Source organism: Diabrotica undecimpunctata, chromosome 3, assembly GCF_040954645.1.
Source record: "Diabrotica undecimpunctata isolate CICGRU chromosome 3, icDiaUnde3, whole genome shotgun sequence".
NCBI lineage: Eukaryota > Metazoa > Arthropoda > Insecta > Coleoptera > Chrysomelidae > Diabrotica > Diabrotica undecimpunctata.
The window spans coordinates 156,234,653-156,257,892 of NC_092805.1; the positions used below are offsets into that span (position 1 = coordinate 156,234,653).

General features: G+C 33.6%; 1 protein-coding gene across 2 annotated transcripts in view; it reads left to right on the forward strand.

Annotated features, from left to right (window-relative positions):
* The first annotated feature begins 1,556 nt into the window (after positions 1-1,556).
* Positions 1,557-23,240, forward strand: part of LOC140437641 (cilia- and flagella-associated protein 70-like) — a 50,183-nt gene continuing 28,499 nt past the window's right edge. For both annotated transcript variants that reach the window (XM_072527269.1, XM_072527270.1), the window contains exons 1-10: positions 1,557-1,646; positions 1,744-1,830; positions 2,551-2,734; positions 5,234-5,422; positions 9,359-9,559; positions 12,995-13,233; positions 13,435-13,553; positions 16,648-16,849; positions 20,339-20,459; positions 21,785-22,008. In XM_072527269.1, coding sequence (XP_072383370.1) covers positions 1,602-1,646; positions 1,744-1,830; positions 2,551-2,734; positions 5,234-5,422; positions 9,359-9,559; positions 12,995-13,233; positions 13,435-13,553; positions 16,648-16,849; positions 20,339-20,459; positions 21,785-22,008 — 1,611 coding nt within the window. In that variant the 5' untranslated portion in view covers positions 1,557-1,601. The remainder of the gene's footprint in view (positions 1,647-1,743; positions 1,831-2,550; positions 2,735-5,233; positions 5,423-9,358; positions 9,560-12,994; positions 13,234-13,434; positions 13,554-16,647; positions 16,850-20,338; positions 20,460-21,784; positions 22,009-23,240) is intronic.

Here is a 23,240-nt window from a genome sequence, read left to right on the forward strand (position 1 = left end):
TTAAATTGAGCGAATTTGAAACCAGACTCAATGTAAGGGTATCGTCTCGTATAGCAGATAAGGTTTATGAACAAATTATACACAGTTTGCAGCTAACAACTTGAAATTTAATGCCATTACATTAAAGAGTTTATAAACTTACATTTAATGAGGTTATTAAAACTAAACAAATAAAAACTAATATCTTAACATATTCCTAAATAAAATTCTTCATGAAACAGAAACTGCAAATTGAAAAATAAGATTAGTAAAGAAGCTTTTATAATCTCATATAATGTCCCACAAATGCTGCAATTCTTTCACATGAAAAATCGTCTTTTAGAAATAATTTTTGGTTTTTCAATTGTACCAATAACGATATCTCAATCGTATTTTTCAATATCTGCTTTATCTGCCCACTTGCAAGAAATACTCTTCTTTATACTTAAAAATTACATATTTACCAACTTTTTTGAAAATTTGGTTAAAATCTAGTTGCTGAAAATTTCCACAGGTCTGCTCATCAATATTATTACAGAACATTTCAAATTTCTGCTCGCTATCTAAATATTTTTCATTTACTTCTACAATATCTTGCAAATCAACATCATCACTACTTTATGATATACAATCAAAACTGTTCTATTTCTTATGTTTTAAAAAAAGCTTAGTGTAGGCCTACTTCGTTTAGCTTTCGGTATGGCCTTTCTTTTCATATTTTTTTTTCAATTTCTTTCATTTTTTTCTTTCCCCTCTTGTTTTTTTTTATTAAGTAATCTTTTCAGGTGATGATTTCACAGTTGGTGACCAGTCTTTTTCGTTTCTTTCCTGAATTCTGTGCTTTTTTATTTTTTTTTCATCGTTTCTAACAACAATTCCTCACATGATTTACGTGTTTGTAAAGAAGGTCCGATTGGCGAGACAGAGCTTTCTTTGTCTACTTGAACTTCGTTTGCAGAACTAGCTTCTGTTCTATCAACCATTGCAAAGGTAGAGACAGATGTTTCAAATTCTTCATCCCCTTGCCATTCCTCTCCTGATGTTTTAAACTTTTCTCTGGTCAATAATATTTCGGGAAATTATCTTGTCTTTATAAAACTCTCTAGTTATTTAAAATTAAATTAAACACTTTTAATAAATTCTAGATACAGACTCGTACTGCCATCTATACAGAAACAACTACACTAATATATTACTTTCTATTTTATGGTGTGGCGCTGAGAGTTAAGCAATTAATTAACAGATGGCGCTTAAAGTAAATTTATTTAAAAATAATTTTAATGGTAGGTATTTATATGATACTTTTCCTTACTGATTATTAAAGAAATAAAATTGGTACTGATAATTAAAAGGGAATAAACAAAGGAATTCTTTTTTTTTTAACTACAGAGTTTTCAGTCGTATGTAAAATAATCAGTTTCGTAGTGTGTGCCGTGTGCCTACAGACATGTTATAATTTGGTTTTACTCTACTTGTAATGTTTCAAAAGTTTGTTTTCTTCGGCTTATAATTAAATTTTGTTATGACGTCATTGCTTTTTACAATTGATAAAGATTTTATTTCAATCTGTCGATACATTTGTCTTTTTTATATTTAAATGTCATCTTCCTCTAAATATTAAAATGCCTCCGAAAAGTAGCAAAAGTGCAACGGAAGCTGCAAAATCTGTAAATATTTTTATTACTAATAAATAAAATAGTATTAAATATACTGTTAAACAAACGTATTACTAAAAATTTATCTATTGTATATTTAAATTTTTAGCCTGATACAAGACATTTCTCAGACGAGTTTTTACCAGAGCCAAAGTACAAAGTCATCAACATTCATATAGAAAATTACAAGAATATTGTAAGTATATTATTTGTTTCCTCCACTGCTCTAGCGACGATTGAATATATATTTTAAATAAGGTCGGAGATAGACAACATCCTTGTTTAAGCCCCTTTGTTATTGGAAATGATTCAGATATAAAGTTTCCTTCTTTAACGACACTTCTTGTATTTTTGTATATATTTGCGATAGCATCCACATACTCTCTACTGAGACCTACTGTCGCCAATGTTTGAAACAGTTTTTTCAAAGGTACCTTATCGTATGCCTTCTCTAAATCTACAAACAATAGGTGGGTATATAGGTTCATTGCCTCCCGTTTTTAGATTACCTGCTGCAGAACGAATATACCATCAGTGCACGATCTTCCTGCACGAAATCCATTTTGTTCTTCTATGTCTTCATATTCTGATTCTATTCTTTTTTTTTATTATTCGACCGTACAACCTCCCCACTGAGCTGATAACAGTTATTCCCCTATAATTAGAGCATTTGCGTTTATCCCCTTTCTTGAATATTGAGCTGATGTATCCAACATTCCAATCATGAGGGATATTTTGTCCTTTTAAGCACTTGTTAAATAGTTTACTAATAATACAAGGAAAAATCTGACAGAACAAGTCGTCAAAGCAGGCGAATCTTTTGTTCGAACAGCAGATAAGACTAACACTTAAAACTGTGGAGTACAATAAATCATTGGCGCTATTATTCGTGAAATAAAACTTTTTATTTTTTCAGAAGCCTTTTTTTCCAGTAGCCGAAGTTCTTACAACAATCAATCATGATGATAAAATTATCGGCAATACGACTTCACTGCCTGTACTAGATGATGATCTTATTCCCGTGAATCAAAAATTCAGCTTAACAATTAATGTTAACAATCCAAAAGAATTGGATGCCCTTGTGTCCATACCTTTAATTTGTAAGTATGATTTCCTTTTAATATTAATGTAGTGTTAATGTATAATTATTATCTTTGACATTCTCAATAGATTATTGGATAGGCCAAATTTGACAAAATGCCCCTGCAGATGCTCTAGGAGCGAAAGTACTTGGGCATTTGATTAAAATTCATTTATTCGAGCATTCAACCTTATATCACTTTAAAAGAATAATACGCCCACTTCTAACATATGGTTCAGATACCTGGACTCTAACAAAAAGTAATGAAAACATGTTGGGATGTTTCGAAAGAAAAGTACCAAGACGAATCTATGGAGCAATGAATGACAGTGGAGTGTGGAGAAGACGATGCAACTTCGAACTTTATAGAATATACCAGGAACCTGATATCGTAAAATATATTAAGATAGGACGTCTGAGGTGGATAGGATATGTAATGCAGATGGAACAAAATGACCCAGCTAGAAAAACGCTCCTTGATAGACTCATTGGTCAGAGAAGAAGAGGAAGACCCAGAACAAGGTTCCTTGATAACATCGATGAAGACAAAAGAAATATGAAAATACGTGCTTAGTGTAATAAGGCGATGGATAGGGACGACTGTAGAGAAATTCTTGAGGAGGCTAGGACACATGCAGGGTTCTAAAGCCATAATGATGTTTAGTACTATAAGATCTAATAGATTGGTCTGTGAGTACGGTTCCAATATGGTTTGTAGTTGTAAGTTTTAAGTATAGCATCAGAGACATATTTAGAAAACGGAAGATGGTCTATTTGGTCTAAGATGAAGAAGTTTCAGTATGTTGCCCACCCATTGATATAGTACTTATCCTACTGAGTCAAACGCTCCCTTATAATCAGTTGCGACAGCTTCATTAAGATGAATCAGTTTTTGGCCTTAATATTGGTATTTGCCATTTAATAGAGAAGAAGAACTGGAACAGTTCTACAATAAAGTAAAACAAGCATTAGACAGAACCAAACCTGGAGACATGATGGGAGTACAAATAGCCATGGTGTGATGGGGAGCCTTTTAGACAGCAGACTTAGTAAAACTCAGGTTTAATTAAAATAAAAATATATTTGAAATAAATAAATAACAAAATAAAATTATAATCGAGATAATATGTACATAATTTAAATACCAATTCTACGGTGACGGTATCGACGCACATCTCGATGACCCACTGTGTAATACCTGCGAAAAATAAAATATAATTAATATCATAAAAATCCAAATAAAAATAAGGTTCGTTAATACACACTCGCTAACGAAAAGGAATGGTCTGGATTAGAGGTGAAACAATAGATCCGACACGGAGCAGGAAGTGACTAATCAACATGTAGCCACGGAACAGGTCTGCCTCAGATCAATACTCTAAGACTGGTAGGTAACTGTCACTAGATCAACACTCTAGCAGAAGCGGTTGGCCTAGGGTGTTGGAACTCAACACCCTAAAATTTGTGGCATTAGTTTTGGAAGCATTGCTCATGTAGTAATCCTTTCCCAAGTTACCTGCTCCTTTTCTAACTTGGCTGCACCGTACTGAAGACGACCAATAGTCAGAATGTCAGAACAATAGAAATGTCTCCTTTCTACTGCTAACACATGCAGAGGAACGCAACCCGTGATAGGCCGCCTCACATACAGTCCTGTAGGTGCGTGCAACAGACTCGTTCTATCCACTCGTATGATGAGCCCCTTGTACATAGGTCGGTATCTCTATGGCCTCACTCCAGGTTGGTGCCGTGTAAAGATAACTTAAATTATCAATGGCAGATATTTAAACCAGTTATTATAGAATCAGGTAAAAAATTATATGATTGTATTATATTGATATTAAATTATTGTCTGTTTCGGTCTCGGTTAATATACTAGTTCGTGTCGTCTCTTAACAGCCCGTTTAGATGGCATGCACGATAATTTATTCGAAACGAAATATTATCGAACCAAATATCTTAAGCGCTCCAAGCCCTATTAGTTTATAGCAAGGGCGAATAATGGATGTCAATACGTTTTTTACAATGCATTGATATCTAAAACGACGAAAATAATGAAACAGAAGGTGTTAGGACGTTTGGGAAAATGTGCTTGAAAAGCAGTAAGCAACTAATTAATAAAATTCCTTAATACAACCGCCCCCGACGTTCGATTCGATTTTTGTATCGCGTCACGGCATACGGTTTACAGTGACAAAATCGAACGTAAATTTTGACGTATCCGGTAAAATTTCCGAGAGCGACATACGATCGAATTGTCTGAACACGCCATTTTAAAACAATGTGTCATTGAACAATTCGACATTTTTATCGATACGAACAAAAATTCGAATCCGTACCATCTGAATGGGCTGTAACACGAGAGATTTTTAATTGTATCTTGCAACGCATTGTAATACTTGGTTGTCCCCTTTCTAAAAGCTAATTGTTTTATTTTTTTTTTAAATAAATAATTTATGAATATAATATAATGACATTTATTGATTTATCGTATTGATTGTTACTATGTTTATTTTAGTTATTGTTTCCCAAGTTCAAGGCACTATCGATAGTAGCTTATATTCCCAAATACAATTAACTAAACCGTTGCAGAATATACCTTTGACCAAATCTTTTGATAGTGTTATTAGTATTTATGAAGCTTTCACTGGTCGAAAAACGGAGATCTCGGAAGAGGCAAGAAACAGCAAGAACAAACGAAATAAAAGTTAGTAAAAATTAGGTTTTGAAACTGTTTTTTTTTTGTGGCATGTCTAAGTACTCTTTCAGACGAAGCGACTGGTGTCCTTCACCGGTGTTTCGTCAGCCGCGCAAACGAAACACCAGTGGCTGACACCGATGATAACCACATCAGTTTAAACATGAATCTCAGTAAGCGACATTAGCGACAAACGTATTATTAATAATTCGACGGAGACGCAGGATGAGGAGACAAATAACGAAAAGGTAATATCAAAATTTGAAAAATATATTTTAATTTTGATATTACCCTTTCCCGTGCATTTCTTTTAGCAATTTTATCACTATTTTGTTCTAATTTTATAGTCCCAAAGAACTGGTTTCTCTTCAACAGCAGTTATAAAATCTTCCATATTGAACTCCACAGTAACTTACACACTTAACATTTAACTTCTTGTTCTCCTTATGCCCTGCTCGATTATCGTGAGTTGGCTATCAAATTGGTATCAATATTGGCTATTAACATTTAATAAACAAAACTAAAAACAAGACTCCAAAAGTGGCTCATGGGAATGCTTCGATTTAAAACAATACTCTGCTAAAAACAGAACGGTGTCCGGTGGTTGTAAGCAATTTGATTAACCCTTCTTCTTCTTCTTCAGCCTTAAGTAATCCAACTTTGGACATAGGCATCCCCCAAATCAATCCAGTGTTTTTTTGCGCCACTTGCTTCCAGTTGTATCCTCCGATCTTCTTAATATCATTAGCCCATCTCATTTGTGGTCTTCCTCTGCTTCTCTTTCCTAACCATGGTTTCCAATGTTGTATTTCGTGATTCCATCTTTTATCCTTTAGTCGGGCATTGTATCCTGCGAAGCTCCATTTTAATTTGGCAGCATGTTCTGCGTCTTTTACTTTGGTTTTGCTTCTAATCCATTTGTTTGTTTTTTTGTGTATAAGTCTCACCCCGAGCATTGATCTTTCCATGGCTCTTTGCGCTTTTACTATTTTATCCATATTAGACTTGGTGAGTGTCCACGTCTGTGAACCATACGTGAGTATAGGGAGGATACACTGATTGTAAATTCTGGTTTTCAAATATTGTTCTATTTTAGTGCTTTTGAAGATCCAACTCAGTTTTCCAAATCCTGGCCAAGCTAACCTTATTCTTCTGGTAATTTCGGCAGTTTGATTTTCTTTGTTAACTTTCATTATCTGTCCCAGGTAGATGTATTCGCTTACTGTTTCTAAATTTATGTCGTTCAACGTTATTTCTCTGATGTTCGGTGTATTTGTCATTATTTTTGTTTTTTACAAGTTCATCTTAAGACTTACTTTTTTCGAAGCTTGAAATAGTTGCGTCATTATGGTCTGTAGTTCTTCGAAACTTGTAGCGAATATTATAATGTCATCAGCGTATCTCAAATGACTCAGTTTTCTTCCATTAACATTTATTCCTTTATCTACCCAGTTAATGTCTTTAAACATGTCTTCCAGTCCAAGTGTGAATAGCTTTGGTGAGATAACATCTCCCTGGCGAACTCCTCTGTTGATTGGTATAGCTTTGGTTTTCGTATCTATTTGTATTTTCATTGTAGCTTTCTTGTAAATATTATGTATGAGCATTCTGTATCAGAAGTCTATCCTGCAGTAGTTTATAGCTCTCTCTATTGCCCAAACTTCTAAGGAGTCGAATGCATTTTCATAAGCAACGAAGCCAATGTATAAGTTCAAGTGATATTCATTGGATTTCTTTATTAGCTTTCTGACTGTAAGAAGATGATCCGCTGTACTGTAACCCTTTCGTAATCCTGCCTGCTCGTCCGGTTGATAGCTATCGAGTTTCGAAGTTAACCTGTTAGTTATTACTTTCATAAACAGTTTGTACATTTGGGACAGCAGGGAGATTTGAAGAGAAGTATTGTCAAACTTTCATTCCAATCATCTGGGACTTCTCCTCTGTGAAGACATTAAGGCCCCTTTTCCTATTTTTTCTAGTGACGTATCATCGAACTGAAATTGCTTGCTTAGACCTCGAGTCTCCTCTCCGGGCTGCGCCCAGTTCCAAACTCGGTGCGCGAGGATGTGGGTCCTTTGTGCCCAGGTTTTGGGGCTCTTTCATTTTTTTGGATGGCTTTCGCCTTTTTGTTAGTATTTTTTAATTTTTTTGGTGGCCGTTATTTATTTATTATATTTTTCTGAAGGTTGTCCTGAACATTACATTACACTACAATAAAAATTACATTACAATAAACAGTTATTAAAATTTTAAATGCTGCGTGTTGAAGCTTCTTCTGTTGGTAGAGCTACGAATTCTCTAGACTTTATGTGTTTGCCAGGATTTGAAGTTTTGGACTTTTGTGCTTCCATCGATGGAAGGCATCATATCTTATTATCTCTCGCTTGGTTGGGCTTGGGTGATTCTCTAATTTCGCAAACCCAATTCTGGCTTTTTCTACCATTTTTTCTGTCACCCTTACTTACTGCAGTTCTCTAAACAGATGGTACATTTGCCGCTTCTCTGAGGATGTTATTGTGATGCTGTTTATCAGTGTCATTTTCGTCTTTATGCGCAGTTTGCTGTTTCTACCTGTGAGTCCTCTTATTGCTGCTCTGTCTGTTGCTGTTTTGTGAATGGTTGTGTCTACGTGTTGCGTGAATGTTAAGTCTTGGTCTATAATGACTCCTAGGTATTTCGCTTCTCTTTTCCATTCAAGATTATCTTGCACTAACAGCTGTTCCTCTGGGGTTTCTCTTTTATTTTTGAATATGATTGCTTGTTTTTTCTCTGAATTGATTGCTATTTTCTATTGGATACACTATTCTTCAATGTTATCCAATGCTGTCTGTTAAACGCTGTGGCTGGCCTGGTGGCGAAAGTGAGACATATATCGGAGACTACACTAAAAGCAGCCAAACACTAAAAGTTGCTCGTCTGAAATCGTTTATTTAAACAATGCTTTACTGCAACTGAATGATACCAATCGCTTCGTCTGAAAGGGTACCTGGTTAAATAATGTGTTTGTATGAGATTTAGCCACGATTGATGGTAATGATAATTAGATATTTAACTACCAAAAATTTGGCTTTTCTATTTCCATTCCGGAAATCGTTCTCAAAAAAAATATTTAGAATTTTGTTGAAAAGAATGTATAACCGCCAAAATTGTTTATGAGGTTATGTCATTTAACAAAGTTGAAAAATTAGCAAACTTGACAGCGGTGTTATTGGTAACAGCCATGCTTTGGCTGAAAAGATATGAGGGTGGATTTTTTGCCCTACGGAGCTTTAAAATCTGATTATTCTAGATGTTCTGCATTATTAATATCTGCTATAAGCGTTTGTATATGATGTGTGTTATGTGCTGCATATATATTATGTATGACTAAAGACAAGTGTCTCTTAGTGAGTAAGTAAGTTTCTTAATATGCTATTGATGTTATATTCTTATTGTTGACTTCTTCTTTCAGTACATACACTTTCTGTTACATTCTGCTGATGTGTTTGCTACACATTTTTCTTCATTAAGTAGAATGAGGGCTGCTTCTTTGATTATTCTCTTTTTCATGTCAGTTTATTTCATGATTATAGATGCATCTCTCCTATCCCTGTTTTTCATATATGTTTCATATATAGTTCATCCTCACACTTAGTGGTCTCGCGGTTTCTTCTACACAGAAATTGTTGCATTCACAGGGTACTTTATAGATACAGTTATTTGATCTTTGTTGTGTGTTGTTAGGTTTGTTTTTGGAGAGGATAGATCTGAGTATATTGGATATATTGAATGTTGTTTTGATATTGTACTTATTACATATTCTTTTTAATTTTTCTGATAAACTCTTTACAAATGGTATTGTTACCATCCTTGACTCCCTTCTTGTGAGTATTTCTAGATTACTGAATATTATAAATATTTCTTTAAGTTTTTCTATTTACTAAAACATCTTTTATATTTTTCTAGGTGCTAAAGGATCTGAAAAGTCCAAGGTGGAAAAAAATTCTAAAAAGTCACAAAATGAGTCAAAAACTAGCTCAGAAAAATCATCGACCACTAAAAGCAAATCGTCATCGCAGGTTAAACTTGATAAGACTAAGTCTGGTGTAAACTACGATCCCACGCAGTTTGGAATCTGTTGCCTGGATTTGTTACCTTTGTTTTATGGTAAGTACAAAGCTATGTAGAACAGTGTATTTACAGATATACTATTGCATATGCAAAAAGATAGCGCATGCATTAAATCAAGTTAGCATGCAGCAGATAAACTCCAATGATATTGATGATTTGAATAGCCTTATTACCGAAACAGTGAATAAAAGCCTTCTGCAACTGAAAAAACCAAAAACAACATACAATGAATTAGACAAAGAAATATTACATCAAATAAAAAGAAGGAAGATCTTAAATAAATCTAACAAAAGAGGAACCGACGAATATAGAGAACTTAATAGGCAGATTAGAAAAGGAATCAGACAACAAAAAAGAAAAGAAAACGAAAAATTAATAACAACAACTATTGAAAAAAATAAGAGTATGAAATGCCTCAGACCGACACTAGGACGACGTCAGATGATATCATTAATGGGAAAAGACGAAAATGAAATCACAACTAGAGAAAACATACTGACACGAATAGAAGAATTTTACACAGAACTTTACAGAACACATCAAGAAGATGATGAGATGAGACCAGCACGGAAATTAATAAAAAATGTTGGATCAAAAATAATGCCAAAAGTATCAATTTCAGAGGTAAGTACTGCATTGGAAAATATGAAGAGAAATAAAGCTGCAGGAGAAGATAATATTACCACAGATATGATATTAGAAGGAGGTAAGGAACTAATTGCAATTGTAACTAAGCTTGTGGACAGTTGTTTACATCAGGGCAAAGTCCCTAAGAGCTAAAACAACTCTAAAGTAATCTTATTACACAAGAAAGGTGATAGTCGAAAATTGGAAAACTACAGACCCATCAGCCTACTGTCACACCTGTTTAAAATACTCACCAAAGTCATAACTACTCGACTAACAAGGAAATTAGATGAATACCAACCATATGAACAGGCAGGTTTTAGAAAAGGCTATTCAACTTCCGATCACCTGTTAACCACAAAAATATTAATAGAAAAATGTAACGAATACAAGTTTCCAGTTTTCCTAGCATTTGTAGACTACGAAAAAGCTTTCGATACCATAGAACACACGGCCGTAATAAACGCAATGCAAAATTGTAGAATAGACAGCAGATATATTAACTTAATAAAAGAAACTATGAACCAAGCTACAGCTACATACTACCTAAATGAAAATGAACACACGAACCCTGTACCATTAAACAGGGGAGTCAAACAGGGAGATACTTTATCACCCAAACTGTTCACCTTAGTTTTGGAGGACGTTTTTAAAAACCTAAATTGGAAATATAAGGGAATAAACATCAATGGCCGCTACCTCAGTAATCTACGATTTGCAGATGACATAATCCTGATAGCTACTGACCTACAAGAAATGCAAACCATGCTTTTAGAACTACATACCGAATCTTCTAAAATAGGACTGAAAATGAATTTAAACAAAAAAAAATTCATGCACTCCGAAGACACCGTGACAATAATAAACGATAAAGTTATAGAAAAAGTTGAAGAATATATATACTTAGGACAAAAAATAATACTAAATAGGGAAATTCAAACTGAAGAAATAAAAAGAAGAAGAAAGTTAGCTTGGGCAGCATTGGGTAAACTGAACTATATACTTAGAAATCAACAAATTCAATTTATACATCTTAGATCTAAAGTTTTTGATGCATGCATTATTCCGATATTAACTTATGCGGCACAAACATGGACAATCACAAAAAAGAATATGAATATACTTAGAGTCACTCAACACGCGATGGAAAGAGCAATGCTAGGTATATTACTTAAGGACAAGAAAACAAACACATGGATAAGACAGAAAACCAAAGTCACCGATGTGGTGCAAAAATCATTAAAGTTGAAATGGGAATACGCTGGACATGTAGCTAGGAGCGATCTAAACAAATGGCACAGATCAATTTGAACCTGGAGACCATACTAACACAAAAGACCCAGAGGCAGACCTCCTATGAGATGGACAGATGATCTGAAAAGGACTGCCGGGAAAAATTGGCTACAAGTAGCGTACAATAAAAAACAATGGAAAGGAAGACTTGAAGAGGCTTATGTTCAGATGTGGACGTGAATGGCTAGACGAAGAAGAAGAAGAAGAATGCAATAATTATATTAGTAAAATCAAGAAGATAAATATCTTCTTCTTCTTCCTCTTTATAAGCAATTCTGCTTGTTCATTGGCAGGTTAATACCTCTATGGAAGGTTGTCACTCCATCTTGCGCGGTCGTCCGATACTTCTTCTGCCGATTGGTGATTTATCTTGTGCTGTTTTGACGACATGAGTTTCCCCCATTCTGCTTATGTGGTTATTCAATTCTTTTTTCTATTTAGTGCCATTTGTTTATACACTGAACGATACATTTTCTTCTAATTTCTTCACTTCTCTTTCGCTTTCAGCATATTTCCCGTAATTCTTCTCAGTACTCGCATCTCTGCCGTTTCCAATAGTCTTTTGCTGTGACTGTGTTGGGTCTTGTTTCTGAGTCATATGTCATTACTGGTCTTGCACTGGCTTTATAAATTCTTGACTTCTTCACCATATAGTGTTATTAAGGCATCCTGCCATATCTATTTGCTTTTTGTACTTGATCTCTTACTTCTTTGTCCACGTCTTCAGTGTTTAATACTGATGTCATCAATTTCTATTTTACCTCTGGTTGTTTTTTTGCTGACTACTATTGTTTTAGTTTTCTGACACGAGATTGTCATATTAAATTATTTTGCTCTTATGTGAAATGTGTGGACCAGTCTTTGCAGACTATCTTCATCTTGGGCTATTAATATTGCGTCGTCTGCACAACAGAGTATGAGTCTTCCTTTGTTGACGCTTTTGATGATTTCATCCACGATTAAATTGAAGAGCATGGGGCTCAATGAATCCCCTTGTCTTATTCCGCTACCTATTTCTATAGGTTCTGTAAGTTGTCCATCTATTCTGACTTCCATTTTGTTGTTTTGGTAGATGCTTTCAATAGTTTTTATATTATTTAGGGATAAGAAAAGATGGATTACAAGAAGATAAATATGAATACATCAATCCTTCTTAGTGTGTATCAACGATTAAGGACATTGGCGATCATCACGGTCCAATTTAAGTCTGAAAACTTCTATTTTTTTATTTTCTACACCACTTATTATGATAAAAATCGTATACCTACTGAATCGATAGAAAATAAAAAAATATTGAACAAAATGGAAATAACATTTAAACATAAAAGATACAATCTACTAACCAAATACTATATTACAAATCAAAATAAAGAAGAAGTTCAGGGCACTACTTGAACAGATGGAGAATATTTGATATCCAAAACCATAAAAGTGGAGAAGAGTAAGAAAAAGCATAATGTGTTGATGACTAAATAATGAGATAGATACAATTCGTTTGTTTTGCTTCCAATCTAAAGAGAAACAAGATACAAATATTATAATTTTTTTCAGGACCATCCAAATTTACCCAAATGTTGTGGATAAAACCTACCGTGCAATATAATGACAATAAAATGTTGTCTTTCAAAGCGCATCCAACAATTGTAGTGACGATTTCTATGGAAGAAGACTTGGATTTGCATGACTCTACGTTTTTAAACTTCACTTTGGAAACAATTTATAACATACCTGCTTTAATGAGCCCAGAAATGGACTTTTGGGCTTGCATAATGTTACCTATGCTTAATGGGGTAAGTTTTTATTATATCAATATGATTAATCTATAACGTTTCTTTACAAGATACCCCATATCCGTTGTATGGTGTAGGAAATTTAATTTTATGATCAGAATTCTTTAATCCAAAGGGTTTTTTAATATATTTTAAATGAGGATTCCGCATTATTCGTTATGCATTCTTTGCATATTCATTTTATTTGATTAATTTTTTAAGCGGAAATCACCTCTTCTTTTCACAAATCCAGCTACAGTTTCAACAACTCAGGAACCAATTTCCAAATTATGGCCTGGAACCACTAGAGGATATAATGATGCTAACGCTACTGTGTATACGTAAGTAGAAAATACTATATTTCAGTATATTTTAAAAATTTAAAAAAAGTATATTCAGAGAACCGTTTTTGGCCCCAAGTGGGTGTGAAAATACAAGATCCCTATCATTTTAATTCATTACATTACAGTTGAGCGTCAGTAATCCGGAGTGTCGCAAATCCAATCGTGCCCAGTATAGCACACTTTAATTTTTTTGCGCTAAGTATTTCAGCGTGAAAGGCACTAGGCTTGAAAAAACGCAGTTCTCGGCTGTCGTGTACGCGCGAAAAATATTGGAGTGGGAGTGACTCAATGATCTTGAGAATCCACCAACCTAGGCAGTCGTCTCTGCTCGCCTAGTCGCCTGAAAATATAAAAATATAAATATATAATAATATAAAAATAAGAATGCTGCTATGCTATGGATAATATACATTGTCTGGATTTGGATAATACGATGAACTTGTTGCAAGGGAGTGGTTGGAAAATGATGGTAGTAATGACCTTTGTTATCAGCATTTGAATGATAAGGAAATCATGAATCAACTACTTGAGGACAAGGATATTATAACCAACGCCAATGACGCAGGAGACAGTGATGACGAAAAAATGAATTACCAAGGAGCTATGTGTTGTAATAAGAATGAGTAATGTAACAAGAAATTTGACTGTAACAAATATTGATGAAAGAGTGAAATGTAACAAAAATGAGGAATGTGTAGCAAAAATGTGCAGTGTAGAAATAGGGTAAACTCTAAAATGTACCTTTATACACCAACGAACTAATATGTGGAATAACAGAAGATGGAAGAGATTAGATAGAAATAAATTATGTAAAAGAAATAAATAAAGGGTATATATGAATTTTAAAATATAATAAAATTAATGCTGGCTAGCGACTATGCAGGAGAATGACCACTCGACACTCAAAGAGGGATTCGGCCAATTTGCATGCCCTACAGAGACCGTAAGATATAAGAACTAATGACAAGAAAACCACCAAGAAATAAACAGATGAAAGATAAAGTTGCTCTACTGAATGTTTGGGCGCCAGGAAGTTAAATGTTTTCTTCCGAGATATCTTGTATTGCTGAAATATGAAAGATAGGTACTAATTGAAATATTGAATTGTTTTAACCCAACTTTAATAAATACCAATTTTATGTACAGACTATTTTAAACACTTATATATGACCCATCACCTCTTATATACTTATCTTATCTATATTTACAGTAAAATCCCAGAATATAATGATAAAACAATTTCCCCCCTAACGTACCTATTAATGTTAAATTTTGACAGAGGTTATACTCAATAATTATGTATAAATAATATAAAATAAAATATAAGATAATATAAATATAAAATACTACTCACTAATATAATAGTTTAGTTTTCGTTTAATAAATGTTTAAGTTTGAAATGAAATGAAATGAAACTCTCCGGATATGTGTGCACACGATAACCTGATGAAGAGAGATTCAAGGGAGAGTCAAAATCTCATCTCTTGGTAGACAATAAATAATTTAATTAAATTGTACTGACTATTGTTTTAGGAAAAGTAAATGTAATTATTATTAATGATATAAAAGTTAAAACCTTGAAGAGGACGTAATGTTATTAAAGATATTTAAACAAGAAACAAAAAGATAAAACTAAGTTCTTCCTGCCGGTTTCCGTAGGTTTCCCTGGAAGGTCCTCTGGTGAAGAACTAGTTGCAGGTGGGTAAATTTACTCCAAACCTGGATTCCATATAAAAAAAAGAGGTACTTTAAACCAAGTCCATTAAATTCTTCTTCATAAAACCCATAAACTTAAAATTCTTCTTCCCCTTGTCTTAATAAATTCTCCATAAAAAAAAATAAGTATTATTCCCTGACTTGCACTGGAATCCGTAAGTAGGCTAAAAAAACAGTTGTGTTACTCCAAGTCTTTTGTTCATACAAGAAAGTAAAGAAAAACCAAGAAAGGTCAACAAGTTGCTTTAAATTGAAATAAAAACTATACTGTTTTTCTGTAAAAAATAACCTTGGGATGGTATGACAATGTTTTATAGGATATATTAAATAGATAGGTTTTCGGAAAGCATGGTCTATATATATTATAGAATAGAAAAAAAAAAGAAATATTAGCCGGTTTAAACGGTATGGAATTGAAATAGATAATTGTTGGTTTTCATCTTTGGAAAGAAATAAAGTTTGAGATAATGATAAAATCTAATACTTGTAATATGTTTAGGTATTAATGAAATAAGTGAAATAGGACATATATAAGATAGAATAGATAGATAGATAGATAAGAATATATATCGAGAGAGGATTAAAATAGATTTGAATTTCACTAACAATGGCGGATGATATGACATGTTTTTACACATAATTTATTTATAACTTTAAGCTTACCGGCTGAGGTGGTCCAAAATTAAAGTACTTTCACAAAAAAAAAAACAACTAAATAACAAATGGCTTCTTCCAACACAACAGCTTTTCCACAAAATAAAAAATAAACTTAAACCCAATTCATGAAAATGGCACCTACAGCCGCCTTGAACAAACGATGTTCACTCGATGAAATTCCAGCCACAAGTGGCGATCTGACGGTGCTACGGCTGTCACGACGATGTACTTTCAGAGTCTTAGACAGAGGGCGGGATTTAATGCCAACTTTCGAAAATAAAATTTACTGGAGTTTTAAATATTTGGTTTAAGAATATTTCAAAAATGAATTTAATTTATAATTAAATTAAAGGATTCCAGTGACAAAAAGGTAAATGGTTCTTTAAGTAACGGACTCGTTACAGTGTCCTTCACATGTGGACGCTAACGATGACTTGGAAACTGCAATGAACTATTAGAGTACCAACCTGAGGGTACACCGACTCAACTTATATTTCTTAAATAACTTACAGCATAGCTGCAATGGGGCGTACGTCGACTTTTGTTCAAAAAGCAATAAAGACCAAAAAGTTTCCCACTTAATAAGTTATGATCCGCATTTTCACCGCTTTACTGCATTAAATAATGTAATGCATGATGTTTACATCAACCATTAAATTAATTAGTATTGTGTTTAATTAAAACAATTAATAAAAAATATTTTTTCCACAAATTCTAGAACTCCCGAAGATCATAAAGACTTGATAAGTCGTTTTGACACAAACTATGAATCGTACATCACTGAAGAGAGTCCAAGACTGCAGTTCGTAATGATCAAGAGACATTTAATGTTCAGGGATGCTGTTACTGAACTTATTAATCATATTCAAGTATTCAAAAAAGTAGTTTTAGAAATTTATGTGGCCCCTAAAGAAAAAACAGTAAGTAAAATCCTTTTACCAGGTTTTTCCGAAATTTGTGACTAATTGAACGTATCGAGAGGCTTTTTTGAAATAAATCTTTTTGTTATGATGTACTTAACTTCATTGTATTTAAATTTCCGTAATTTTCTGCCTTTTCTGCGTTATTTTTTACCCACCTCTATTGTTTTCTCCCGTAAGCAATATTATTTCTTTTTAGTTTTCTTGTGGTTTTCCATAATGAGTTGTCCACTAACTTCTATTAACTTTAGTTCCTCTAAATACAGTCTGAATTACACGGGGCGAGTTTGTAGGCACACTATTTACCAAAATAAAAAATATTGTTTTACAAAAAAAATCCAAAGGTACAGCTATCTAAGAGAACCCAGTACCTTCTTAAGGTGCTTTCTCCATTACTGAAGGTTGGCTATAACTACAGCAAATTACTCTCTATCTTGAGCTGTTCTTAGTATCGAATGTGTGTCCATGCCTGTCCAGTCTCTTACATTCTTCAACCAGGAACATTTTTTTCTTCCTGGACCTCTTCTTTCTTCCACTTTCCCTTCCATTATAAGTAGTAGGAAGTTGTATTTTTCTGCTCTGTAAATATGTCCTAGATAACTCGTTTTTCTGTTTTTTACAATATTTAGGAGTTCTCTCTCAGTACCCATTCTTCTTAGCACCTCGTTGTTGGTCACGTGCTCTATCCAAGAGATCTTCAGCGTCCTTTGAAAAACCCACATCTCAAAGGCTTCTATACGCCTCACACTTGTAATGCCGAGAGTCCATGTTTCCACTTCGTATAGCAATATGGAATAAATAAACGTTTTTACAAATTGGTATCGGATATCCAACGATAACGTAGAGTTTATTAGGAATTTTTTCATTCGTTGAAATGCGGACCTAGCATATTCTATAGCACGTATTTCGACCTCGTGGTCAAGATCGTTTGTTATCCAGCAACCAAGATACTGGAATCTTTGTACTGGTTTTATATGTTTGTTATAGATACAAATATTAATGTCGATTTTTATTGCACGTGTAACAGCCATTACTTTTGTTTTATTTGTGTTTATATTTAGTCCCAAGCTATCTCCCTCTCTGGTTATGACATTCAAAAGTCGTTGTAAACCCTCAGCACTGTGCGCAATATTGACGGTGTCGTCTGCGTATCTTATGTTGTTTACGTATTATCCGTTGGTTTTTATTCCTTCTTCAAAATTTTCGAGAGCATTTTGTAAGATCTTTTCAACCCAGTATAGCATTGCCTAAATAATTATTCTAGGCCCATCACTTAAGTAGGAAATGATTTGGGTGTGGTTCTTTCAAACTGTATATACAATCTGTTTCAATATATTATCTTTAAAATCAAAATAGATTTATGGGCGCCATCCTTTACTTAATCTTATAAGGAAACGAGCTCAGACAGAGAAATAAAATGAAAAATTTAAAACAAAGCTATTCTAACCTTCATTACTTTGTAAAGAACAAACAGTTACTAAAAGGTTTTAGAAAAATCATATTGCAAGAGAATAAACATTCTTTATTTTCTGTCTTTATATCGAAGAAAAAACTTTCTTTATATCGTGTATAGGTGAAATTGTAAAAAATAATTAAACTTACTACATACGTGGATTTTTCACTACAAAACTGAACTAAACAAACCACTAAATTGACACCAGCGGTCATTGCTACAACAAACTAAGGAATGAGAAGTCTTATCTTTGTACAAAATGAATAAGATGCAAACCGATAATAAAAGTAAATTAAATCTTTCAAAGATGGAGAGAACATTTCAAAGAGCTAACTCATACAGACGTAGTAACATAGTGGAGATACAAGAAATTAATGAAGAACAAAAAGTAGAACCCATAACAACAGAGGAACTAGAAAAGGCAATTGAAAGAGTTAAATTAGGCAAAGCACCAGGCAAGGATGATATCACCCCGGAAATGATTAAATTCATGGGAATAGAGGGAGTGGACAGCCTGAAAGAACTAATGAATGATATCATAAAAAGAGCAGAAATATCACAGGACTGGAAGAAAGACATTATACTACCAATACACAAAAAGGGCGACAAGAGAAACTGTAATAATTACCGAGGTATTACTATATCAAGTATTCCTGGGAAGGTATTCGCAAGAATAATAGAAACAAGAATAAAAACCCAAATAGAACCAACTATGGAAGATACACAATGTGGATTCAGGAAGGACAGAAGCACGCAAGACCACATATTCACAATAAGACAAATAAGTGAGAAAGTAATCAATAAAAATAGAGAAATACATATATGCTTTATTGATCTGGAAAAGGCGTTTGACAGAATACAAAGAAAGGACGTATGGAGGACATTAAAGGAAAGAGGAGTTGACAGGATAACAATTGATGTAATAAAGGATATGTACAATAATAATACAAATACGGTGAGAACCAACAACGAGGAATCCGAAGAATTTACTACAAGTCAAGGCGTCAAACAGGGATGCGTGTTGAGCCCACTGCTGTTCTCAGTGGTACTGGATGAAGCAATAAAGAAAGCCAAGAGAAGAATGAGAAAACTAATATTAGGATACTGGCAAATGAAACAGACTCAACTATCAGAGCTTCTATTTGCAGACGACATGGTTTTGATAGCAGAAAACAGAGAAGACCTACAGAACAACCTTGAAATCCTAGAAGAAGAACTGTCAAACATAAATATGAAAATAAATACAGAGAAAACAAAAACAATGATAATTTCAAATAAGAGAAAGACACACGCAATTCAATTATACGGAAAACAACTAGAACAAGTGGAACATTTTAAATACCTAGGAGCAATAATTGAATCAAACGGTAAACAAGACATGGAAATAAATGAGAGAATGGGACGAACAGGAAGCGTATTTAACACTATGAAAACAACATTTTTGGGGAAAAAAGAAATACCGGAGAAGGTAAAAACGGCAGTTGTTAAATCAGTAGTTAGACCTACAATCATCTATAATAGCGTGTCATGGACATTGACTGGGAGACAAAAATCTCGAGTCAATGCTATGGAAATGAGGTTCCTGAGGAAAATAGCAAACAGAAAGAGGACAGACAAAATACGAAACGAAACAATCAGACAAAACCTAAAACTAGAACCAATAAACGAAAAAATAGTAGAGGGGCAACTAAGATGGTTCGGGCACGTGTGTAGAATGTCGAATGAAAGATTAACAAAACGAGTGTTTGAAACGAGAATGCAAGGGAAAAACAAATGAGGAAGACCAAGAGTTAGGTGGGTAGACGAAATCAGGAAAGAAGTTGAGAAGAAAGGATTGACATGGGAAAGTGCACGAAATCTAACACAAGACCGGATAGCATGGAGACAACAGTGCAAATCTTAACCCCACCAGCCTTACACCTAACGGTAGAAAGGCTTAGGACTAAGTAAGTAAGTAAGTAAATCTTTCAAATCTTTGTATTTAAAAATTTGTGATTGTATTTTGTATTTAAAACCAGACTATTGTTCAATTTTAGAAAAAAGAATCTTCTAATCTGTTGAGCAAATCACTTGAGTTTGTAAGGAAGATTCGAAAAGGCGGAGACTCTTTACATTTGATGGCTATATTAGATGTGGCTACTTTAACGTATCCTGGAGGTAAGCTTTATATAATAGCGTAAAGCTTTATACTGTAGCGAGATTAAATAAAACGAGCGGTTCGAATTTATATAAATATATTTATTTTTAAGTTTACAGTTCGGTAATATCTTAACAACTGAACTAACTCATAACATCGTTACATATATATATACCAAAAGTATTATTCTAGAGTAATCTAAAGTAGTCCCGCCTCTAATTCGCCTACGTGGCGGGTTGGTCTCTCTCGCACTAGATATCGCCGGAAACTTCTAGTCGCTTTCGAGATGCAACCGTTACACGGGCCATGCTGAATGCATGTTCGTAACAATACTATGTTTTCTATATTTTTAAAATTTAAATAATATTTTTAAAATTGAATAAAGTAATTTATTATTTATTTATTTGTTTTTTATAGATTTTGCTAAGATTTAAAAAGTTTAAAAAGTTTACAACAGTTTAAAGTTTACAAAAGAGTAAAAGTTGTATAACGGACTTGACTCGTCTCGTAAATGTGGACTATTTCAACTGTTTACTGCGAATCACGGACAACTTTTCGTTTAAGGGTGCTACTTTTGTGATGCTCGCTTCAGTATTTTATTATAGAGAAAAAGTAGTACAACGCCAGTATAGAAAATTCGCTTAAAAAATGATGTAAGTTCGTCTCAAACATTTGTCAGCAGTCAAGTCAAGTCTTTAACTATTTATGTCTTTGTGATAGAAAATTGACCAACAATAAAATGAAGTTAAATGTGTCGATAGCAATTAAAGTAAACTGTATACTCACGCTTAATCAAGCCATTAAGAGCGATGCTGGGAATATTTATATTCCACTATGCATCAACAATTTACTCATATAAATTACCATCTTTCTTGTACTCATTGCGTCGAGTAAGAACGATAAATATACGAAAATGGTTGCGTTTGGATTTAATTTGAGTTTCTTACCACTCAAATTAAATCGAAACGCAACCATTTTCGTACAACAATAAAATGTTTTTAGCCTTCTTCTTTTCTTTTAATTGCAGAAAAATTCAATGCACGAAATTCTAAAAAATATATGAGATAAATTTAAGAAAACATGATAAAATAATCTAGTATCTAATGATTTTTCTCTCACTATTCCTTTGTATAACAGAAAGAACCATTAACTAAGTATTAATATCATGTAACTGCGCAACAAGTATTGGTAAATTAGAATTGTTACAGAATATAAGAAAGGCAATCCAGTCATTGTTGAGAGGACTTAAAGAACTTTACAATCCAATAGAATACGTCCAGCGATTTAATTCATTCTTTAATAATCGTATTTTTTGGTATGTAGTATATATTTATTTGGATTTTAGTTCAACAAGTACGTCTGGCCGCCCCATTAACCACCTTTAGTCCTGAAGAAGCTGCCAAATATGGTGGACTAGATGATTCTTTTTTCTTCCCATATTCAAAAAGAGATTCGAAAGAACCTAAAGACAAGGAACCACGAGAGAATTTGCCTAAGAAAGACAATAAGTCAGTTAAAAGCTCGAAGTCTTCGAAGGCTAAAGCAAAGGAAGGTCACCATATGAAAGATGTTAGTTTTTTATTCTTTCTTAATTTTTTTTTTAATTCTTAATAAGTTTTTATTCTGTTCAGCAAACAATAGGCATTTGGTGAAGAAGAATGAGCAACGTTCCAGCAAAGTATTTGTTTTTAAATAATTTAAATATTTGTCTTATAATTTAAATTGATTTCCGTACTTTTGATCGGGTAGCAAGAATGTAGGTCTAATGGACATGGAGCCAATCAGTTTGGTTTTATGTAAGGCAGATCAAGATCAGATGCAATTTTAATTATAAGATACCCGATGAAAAAATATAGGAGTAAAGCAATAAACGCTCACATGGTATTCATTGACCTTTAGAAAGCATATGATAGAGTTTCTCGAGCGATTCTGTGGTGGGAACTCAATAAGAAAGGAGTCTCCGGTGAATATATAAAGATTGTTAGAGATATGTATTCGGGAGTAATAACTAGTGTATAGGATAGGTGTGGAAGGGACTGATAAATAGATAGAGACAATGCGATAGAATTAGACTGGAATAAATCAAGTGAAAGGAAGCGAATAATATATTGTGTGACAAAAAAATTGACAAAACTGTCATATGACCTGCTGTTATGTACGAAACAATGTTGGGTGGTTAAAACAACAGATGAACAGCGAATGCATGTGGTGGAAATGATAATGCTAATATGGATGGGTAAAGTGATAAACAAGAATAAAATTAACAATGAATTGTAGAAACAATGTCTTCAATTTCTTAAGAAATAAAAATAATACACCAACATGGTTCACACAACTTTATTCCAACTTACAGTCTTCTTTTCTATCATCTGGTAGCTGTCATTACACCTTGACAATCTTGACAGATCATCAAATTTAAATAAAAAAAACCAATAAGAAGCCTACAACGTGCTACAGAATATATTGAAGGAAGTCCAGGAATGACACCAATTGATGTCAAAATGAGAGAGCATAGGTTAAGATAGTTCGGGCATATTCAATATCGAGACGCTAATCACCCAATATAAAGAATTGCTGATTTGAAAGCTCCTGGAAGAATACCAAGATCTTTGTAAAATACAGGATATTGTACGATGGAGAAGACATAGAAGACGGTAGTGGAAGCAGCATGTTGCCCAAATATTAAGAGGTTTAAGACCAAGAGACATCAGACTACTTTAGAGATAGCAAGATAGCTGGTAATCAATGTCTCATACAATACTGCATACAGCCTTGAGATCGGCCAAGAATCTGACGATGAT